At 46.9% G+C, this 8,801-nt stretch overlaps 1 protein-coding gene across 1 annotated transcript; it reads right to left on the bottom strand.

The window, feature by feature from the left end:
- Window positions 1-4,577: 4,577 nt before the first annotated feature.
- Window positions 4,578-6,269, bottom strand: LOC119403492 (solute carrier family 22 member 13). Its single transcript, XM_037670423.1, has one exon. It carries the CDS (start codon window positions 6,267-6,269, stop codon window positions 4,578-4,580), a length of 1,692 nt encoding a protein of 563 aa, XP_037526351.1.
- Between the last annotated feature and the right edge of the window lie 2,532 nt (window positions 6,270-8,801).

Here is an 8,801-nt window from a genome sequence, read left to right as displayed (position 1 = left end):
AAATCTCGGAGGAGCTTTTTTTTCAATTTGAAAACTGCCCTTGAGACGCGCAAGACAAAGCGGCCCTTTTCTGTACCCACTCGTGATGTGGAAGAAAAAATTGGCCGCGTATCTGCGTGCTCCGCTGCAAATGCCGTGTAAAGACGATAGAGGAGGCGCTGCGTCTACGCTGCGTGAGATATGGACGCCATCTGGCAATACATCGGGAAACATGAGTTTGTGCAGAGGGTTTCCTTCCTCTGTGGCAGAGGGCGTTCGTCGGCGCGCATAGCCTGGTATTTTCATCGCAGCCGCAGCCGTAGCATAAGAAACTAGGGTCTTTAGAATTATGTATCTGTACATTTTCTATTAAAGGAACACTGCACCTCATACTTACGTAGTGATGTTGAACTCAGATATGCGTAATATTCACTTTTTGATGGACAACGTTCACATGTATGGACAGCCGTACCAGTTCAAGGTGGGTGGGCTGTAAGCAAGTAGTTCAACTTTGGCTGGGTGGCTGAATCGGGGGACAGACAGACAAACAGAAAGACAGACAGACCGACCAAACTTTCTGCGTTTAAGTTCCCCAAGAAAGACTATCGTCTTTAAAAAACAAAGAACACCGGGAACACCTAAAGTTTAGGCACACCTTGCATCAGACGCCCCCGAGTGGCAAGAAACGCAGGGGGACACTCCACGCGCTCCAGTTTAAAAGAAAAAGAAATATGTAAGAGCGTCTGATTATCCATTGTCGACACTGGCAGACGCAACGCTCCTATCCTCGGAGACAACTTTCTGTGGCAATGAAGGGAAAGCTACAGGGGCGGAGCATCTGCACATGTACTGCTACGCGAAGTAGTCCGGTTTGGCTCGCGTCTCATAACGGCGTGGAAAGTGATGGCAAGCGTTGCATTTCGACGCAAGCGCTGCTTAACGTCTAAGATACTGGTAAAAGGCGCGACTTTTTCAAGCACGCAAGAACGCAAAGTGACAACGTATATATTGAAAGAAATACAAATATCTCGCTTGTGTGCGCTGCGTTCCGTCTCAAAAAGCTACATGCAGAAAATGAAGGAGTATTTTATATATCTCACATAGAAAATACGGACGCAATTCTGAGACTAAATTCATTAGCGGTAGGATACGTGCATTGTGGCTCTGTAGCTTTCCCTTCATTGCCACATCTTTCACTTTGAAAACTGCCCTTGAGACGCGCACGACAAATTGGCCCGTTTTTGTACCCACTTTTGATGTGGAAGAAGAAAAAAACAGAGAACACCGGGCACACCTTGCATCAGACGCCCCCGTATGGCAAGAAGCACAGGGGGTCGCTCCACGCACCGCAGTTTAAAAGAAAAAAAATCGCACCATACCCACGAAGTGAATGATGATAAGTGGGCGAAGCTCCGGAAGTAATCTGGTAAACCTTCAATCCCCGTAAATTTTGCCCACTCGATCATCATACAAAGACCTGACACACAAACACGGGGGTCCTTATATATGACGTTACGCTCAGGGGAACGTTTGTTGTCGGTGTTGCCGTTTTGCCTTTCGAGGGCGAGAGTGCGTTCACGATCGTTTTCATCCATGGCAGAAAGAGAATGTGTGGTCTGGAACGCGCTTATACTTCATGGTCATCAGAGTCATCTTCATCGTTATCACGTGTAGTGGGTACAATCGACTATACTGGAACGCGCTTATTCTTCATGGTCATCAGTCGTCATCGTCATGGAACGCGCTTATACTTCATGGTTATCAGCGTTATCGTCATCGTTATCACGTGCAGTGGGTGCATTCCACTATACTGCAACGCGCTTATTCTTCATGGTCATAAGTCGTCATCATCATCTTTATCACATGGAGTGGATACATCCCACTATGCGTGTCTACCTACCACTACATACTACAAAGGAGGGACAGGCCAACACCCCGAGGAGCTTCGCCCCTAAAATAAATATATAAGAACATATGATTCTCCATCATCGACACTTGCAGCACGTTGCTCAAGCACAATCACGTAACAACTGTTACAGGCGCTGCAAGTATCGAGCTTCTTGTCCTTCCTCGTGTGACATTCCAATTTCTTGCTATCGCATTCATTGCTTCGCCCTTGCGGCGAAACTGTGATTTTTTTTTCTCAAAACGCTTTCTTGGGCAAGTTGTTGCATGGTTTGACAAAAATTTGGAGGCACAAAGATACGAGGTAAAAAATGACATTTCTTGTTCTCGTTTGTTTGTGCGTACAAATTTCTGGCTGTTTTGTTAGCCAATACAATTTTTTAATAAAAATGCTATGACTGTCACGCTAGTGTCGTTTGCGCAAATGCACTCAATGTTGAGCAGTAAATTACCAGAAAATGACATTACGGGACTAACTGACAAAGTACATCAATTAGCAATTCAATTATTCACTTGAGGGTCGTTTTTTATTCTACAAACTTGTAGCGCGTGCCACTTTACGGCTCAGCCGCTTTTTAGAAATCAAGAAAGTTGCACGTAATTGAAGATAATCATCATTGAATTTTATGGGCGAAATCGAAACTGATCGCGCCAGGTGCGCAGGAAGCGCTACTACTGGGTTACGTCCGACCGGAACTACCTGTGACAAGTCACGAAAAATGAATGAAGGCGCGTCGTGACCGTATCTTTTCGAGAAAAGCAGCCAGTTATCTCACTAGAACGAGCGGATCGCCTTGCCTTTGAGTGTGGTGTTTGGTGCTCATCTGTTTCTTTCGAGCTGTGTGCAAGAAAACCGCAATAGCAACCTTTTCTTTCTCTGTGGAGCATAAAACTGAAGGGAAGTCACTGCCAGGCTTCTCCTTGCAGACAAGCGAAATAGTTTTTCGCTGCTTTTTACATATCGAGAGAGCACCATATTAGCACGACACATCGGACCTGAAGAATAAGCTGTGTAATTGTGTATTTCAGAATACGCGCCGGTTTTCTGAACCATCTGCTTCGGCGCGCCTTGATTTAAATTTTGTCCGTTTGTCACCTGTAGTTCCGATCTTACGTAATAGAGAGGCCGCGTTTTTTAAGGGCCGGATTGATCAGTTTTGATATCGACCTCAAAATTCGATTATGAATGTATCTAATTACGTGCTACTTTCGCAGTGCCTAAATAATGGGTATGATATAAGCTGGTACGCCCTACAACTTTCTAAGATGAACGACTGCGCTCAAGTCAATAATTAAAAAGTTAATTAACATGCTTTTGTTAATTAGTCTCGTCAATATCCTTATCGCTGCGGAAAAGTATTTTCGTCTCGACGAAGAGTAGGTGTACGAGAACGGCCGGAGCGTGACTGTCAAAGAATGTTTATGTAAAATCGCCATTGTCAAAAAAATGCGGTAAGTTTTCACGAAGTGGCGCAAAGCATGGCACAGCGAAGCACGGGCCCGTCGCAGCTTGTACTCCCTGTCGACCGACACGTATAACTTCGAAATGCGAGGCTTGCTCATCGGGAGTACGCAGCCAGGTTATGCACTATAGAGCGGAGGTTGCGCGCGATGTCTCCGTCGGTGGGCCTGGCTTAGCTACTGCGCATGCGCGTCTTGGCCAGGTGGCGCGGTATCTGGTTGCTAGACGACGCGATGCTTCTTCCACTTTCTATCTTTTTTTTTTCTTTCTTTAAATTCTATTTTTTTCTCTCTCTTTCGTTGATCTTCCCGCTTTCTCTTTTACATTGTGAATTTCTTTTCCTTTTTCTATCTTTCACCTCAGCGTCTTGAATTGGGCTGGTTGGTAAATACTGATTTCTGAACGAAGAAACAGCGCTAGAACAGGACGAAGACGAAGGACACAAACCCGGCGCCGTGTATGTGTCCTCTAGTCTTCGTCCTGTTCTAGGGTTGTTTCTTCGCTCTTTCTCATTATTTCTGTGCTACGCTTTACTCTCCCCTCGCCCTTTCTTTCCTCCTCACCATCACATGTCTGCTCCTCACGCCCACTTCCCTTTCCCACCCCCTTGCTACACACTATTGTACAAGGCTATGCTATGCTCTGCTAGCGTGCCTGGATAGGCGAGTGGGCAGGACACTCGCCTTCAGATCAAGGGTTCGCTGGTTCAATGCCCGCCTCGTAAGGAATTTGTGTCTCTCTGTTACTTTCTTCCTTTCTCTCTCACTCTCCCTACTCGTTCTCTCATCCATGAGGCTTATTACAGGCCACGCCGTAGCGGTGAGTAGTTGGATTTTGCAAAATTCTCTGGCATGTACCCGCTCGCGATGGTGATGGTTTACGGCCACACCGAGCTAACACAGCTTCGCTGTTAAAATAAAAACACAAACGTACACCATGTATATGATGCGACCTCTTCTTGTACGGAAACAAGTGGCAGATTAAAATATCGAGAAAGCTGGTCTTCCTGTTTTCTTCTATTCCTCTCTGTCTCTGCGTAAATTGCGATAGCTTATAAAACAATTGTAGCAAAGCACCAGTGCTATAACCACCCATTGAACAAGACACACATACATATATATAGCTGCACAGATATATAATCAAAGATAGTGAACTTGGACCATCACAAATAACGCTCTAGTAAAGAGCGAATAACCCTTTTGATAAAAGTCATACAGGTAAGAACTCGTATTCAAGGTTTGACAAATGAAGTCTGAGATACGCTGCGGTGATCCCAGGTCTTCCGCGGCCCCGCATGCTCATGCTCTCCGAGGGTCCGCTTCATGCGTTCCACGTTCTCCAGTGACGACGCGGTCGCATGCCTCGCGCTCCTCGCGCTGACCTTCGCGCACTCGACGGTGGTGTTTTGAGGCAACAACCTCAGAGCGAGCACGGACGCGAACATGAGACTCGCGGCGACGCCGAATGCCACGTCCTCACGGCCAGCCTTTTGCAACGGCTTGACGACTTCGGAGGAAAGGGCTCCGAGCATCCCGAAGCCGTGGTACCAGCCAGAGACTGTGCCGCGTACGGCCGTCGGAAAGAGCTCAAGGATGTAGCAGCACATGACAATGTTCCCGACGAGTCCCACAGCCTTGGCCACGACCACGAGAGCCTCTCTGACGATCAGCGGTTCGAAACCGGCGGCCCAGCTTAGCAGGCACAGTATCAATCCTAGAGCCCCAGATGAGAAGCTGGTGAATGTTAACATGGTGACCCTTGTTATCAGAACGAACATCGCGCCGAGGAATGGGATGAGAGTGGCAAGGGAGACCCACTGCAGCACCAGAGCGTTCCGAAATATGGAGGAGAATACCACCGTGAACAGTGTAAAGTGCAGGGTAAAATAGGCGGCCGAAATAGCAAAAGCTCGCCTCCTAATCGAAACTCCCTGGAACATTTCCTGGGTGCTCACTCGAGACCTTGCGCCAGCATTAGCCTTAATCTTATTTATGAGGCGCGATGTGTCGTGGGGCGGGAAATCGTTGACCTCTCCTGCGACAAGCATGACGCCTTCGGCCTCCGCATACCTCATTTTTGCGACGAGCCATCGCGGAGATTCTACAATAAGGAAGAATGCTGCCGCCAGCAGGTAGGTCGGTGCTAAGTAGGCCGCTTGCTTCAACGCCCAGTGCAGGTCTAGCTGCGCCACAAATCCGAACCACAGGTCAGACGCTACAATGGCAAGGGCTCCGACGATGACGACGTGCAGCGGCCTGTTGTCGTGAGTAGTGACCTCGAAGAAGGTGATGCCGATAAGGATGTACGCGCTGGAGGCTGCGCAGGAGGCAAAGCATCTGGCCGCCAGGTAGAGTGGGTAGCTGTTCGCGAGGCTCGTGGCGATGGTCGACGCCAGGAGGATAGTCACGGCGACCAGGACGATGGGCTTACGGCCGACGCGGTCGGCGACAGACCCCGCGGCGACGCCGATCACCATCCTGGCGTAGACTTGGAACAATACGATCGTCGTGACGCGAGACCGCTTGTCGCACACCATGTTCCACTGGCTCACGATGGACGACTCCACGGTCTGTTCGTCGTAGTCCCACTCCTCGCACGGCACGGTTCGCGTATCGTTGGGCTCGTCGGGGTTTTCGTAGCGGCTGCAGTGGCTGTACCGGCCATCTGCTTCCAGGGGGATGGCCACGTTCCTCCACTCGAGCACGGACATGTTGGCGTCTGGTGGTCGCTTGCACCAGTGGTCCACGTCTCGAAACACCAGCCGATTGAGATATGTGTTGGTGGTCACAAGGAACGTGGCCAGCGTACAGAGCAGTAGGAGGCGCCGTTGAAACTTTCCATGCCCGAATGCATCGAAACAGTCAAACGACTCGCTTGACAGAAGGTCTATGCGCTCGAGACGGTGCGGTAATAGGAGGTCCATGATCGCACTACTACCGGCATCCACAGCCAGTTCTTCTTCTTCATCTTCTGAAATTGGCTTACACCCACTGTAGAATATTACCCAAGAAGATTGTACAATTAGACAAGTGAATTTTTAGAAGAAAAGTAGTCAAGCGTCAGCAACTTGAAGGAGAAGTAAAGATGATAAAGTGGTTCGTATGACCAAGCTGATCGGTAATGAAAGACAAATTCAGACAATGGCCTTCTGGAGTGTAGGACGCATTGGTTAGTGTTTTTGTTTTCCTTAATTCGGTTGTGATGACATATTGTTTCTCTTTCCCTTTTCGTTGACACATACCCACAAGTGGGTTTCGGAAATATTCGGATGACATTAGAAAAATAAGGTTAATTTTACTACAATAAGGATCAGTTTTTAAAAAAGTGACGAATAAAAAGCAATGCGCGAGGATTTATGAAAAGAAACGCCTCCACGATACAGCATCCACAGCCACGAGAGTTCTCAAAGCGAAGAGAATACCACAAATGCACAATTACAAGTATAAACATTACCGAGGATTACGATGCTACCCAATGCGGGAAGCGAGCGCCGCTCTACGTGTGTTTGCATTTGACGATATATTGAACCAAATATTTTAGGTTATTTTCAATTGGAAACCAGTTTCTAAAGGCGGCGCCGTTTCGTCGACATTTTTAGAGGTGGCGCTGGCGCATCATTTGGATCGGTTGCATGCAATCCGAAGGAGGACGATTGCCTCAGACGTGTTTTTTGCTGCTTACCTGTTTCTGGTGGCTACCGAATATCTAATCCGCATCAAAACTCCAAACAATGGACTACATTCGCAATGCACTGGAAGATATCAACACTGTAGAAGAAACGATTTCAGCCATCGCCTGGCGCTACTGATGCCCTCCCCCTTTATACACGTCCATATCCGTTTGCAAAAACGAGATAAGGTTTGCTGGTAGAACACGTCCAGAGGCCAATGCGTCTAATACGTCCAGGTGGTTGCGTCTATATATTGGCATGTGGTTCCGATTGTAAGGAAGGTGACAATCAAACTCTTAAAGACAAACCTCTTCATTGGGTGAACTTGCCCCCAGTAAATCAAGCAACGGTCGCTGTAACACTTATAGGACGACGACAACGTCAAACATATCCGTCGATCTTCGAATAACCTGATCATCGGCGGAACGCGTCAACTTTCGCACATGAATTATCGAAAATTTCAGCGTTATCGCTGGGGCTCGCGTTCACTCTAGAATAAACTAGACTTCATGTTTCAAACTTTTTTAGCGCGCACAAAAGACGAGTACACAGAAAGAAGGTACAAACGAGCGCTTACTTTGTGCGCGCTAAAAAAGTTTCAAACATGGATTCATACCAACTCGCCCAGCTATCTGTTTTACTGTAAACTAGACTACTCGTATCGTGCGCGCAGTCTGATCAGAATATTCTGAAACAATCGACGAGAAATCATCCCTTCCGTGGTCGGATCCCACCGACCGAAAGAGTGATTTTTTTCCCACCTAAATTCCTTTCAATATAGGTCAAACTTTTTACCCCACAATTAGAAAACAAAAAAAATCTCCCCTATGATTTCATTGGCTTAACTGTCTGTCGGTTAATACACAGGAAACTTATGCGTTGTGCTAATACTTGACAGTATCACATATGAACTAATTCAATGTAGTTATGAAGGACGGTTACCTGCTGGCTGTGTTCTGGGAGCAGCGACACCATTGTGCATGTCGCCAGCCAGCGAAAACAGCCACAAAGTAGACACACTACTGCTGATGTGTTAATCTTATCGTCATAGGGGAATCTTCTAAGCTTGATTTCTTAAATGGAATAAGCATGGCAGTTGAATCGCACGATCGTAATTGCAGGTATACTATCTCAGGACAAACTACAATAATACTGGGTTTCCGTAAGCTTTAGACCTTCTTAATTTTGCAATGGATCCCCACTTGCTTCGATGTTTTCCTTCAGAATAATTTCGACACTCTAATGGAGCAACGTGTTCGGCTTTTTACTCAAAGACATGCTGTGGCCAGTATACTTGTATAGTAGCACAATACTTGCAAAAACACAGAGAAGAAATGGGCAGAGACTGTTTCAACTGAGACGGACTGCATCAAGTTCTGCGAAATTGATCACAACGATGTAATTGTTATGCTGGTTTTAATATTCTCATAAAGTTTAGTGTGTGCGCATCCAATGGAATACCGAAATATACGGATAGAACGTTCCAAGTTTCGAATATTCGCTAGCGCCCAGTTAGCGTCCGTACAATAAGAGGAGTGCAATTTTAATGTCAGCGTTTATTTCTCGCGCTCTTGTAAACTTTCCGATCTGAAACTTGCCGCGCTTAGGAAGCCTCGTTACGGTGTTTGTTTCAAATATTCGTACAATTACCGAAGCTAGCACGGTTGCTCTTTGCAGGATTAAATTATTTTTAGGCACTTTGATCGCTTAGAAAACATTGTACCCACAAATGATCAGCACGTTCCGCACGATCAGCACACAATCGCGTTGTATGATTCTCCAACA

This window comes from Rhipicephalus sanguineus, chromosome 8, assembly GCF_013339695.2.
Source record: "Rhipicephalus sanguineus isolate Rsan-2018 chromosome 8, BIME_Rsan_1.4, whole genome shotgun sequence".
Taxonomy (NCBI): domain Eukaryota; kingdom Metazoa; phylum Arthropoda; class Arachnida; order Ixodida; family Ixodidae; genus Rhipicephalus; species Rhipicephalus sanguineus.
This window is presented reverse-complemented; position numbering and strand designations above follow the sequence as displayed.

Coding starts and splice junctions, on each gene's coding strand:
- LOC119403492 (XM_037670423.1), bottom strand. CDS start 6,269: ATGGACCTCCTATTACCGCACCGTCTCGAGCGCATAGACCTTCTGTCA.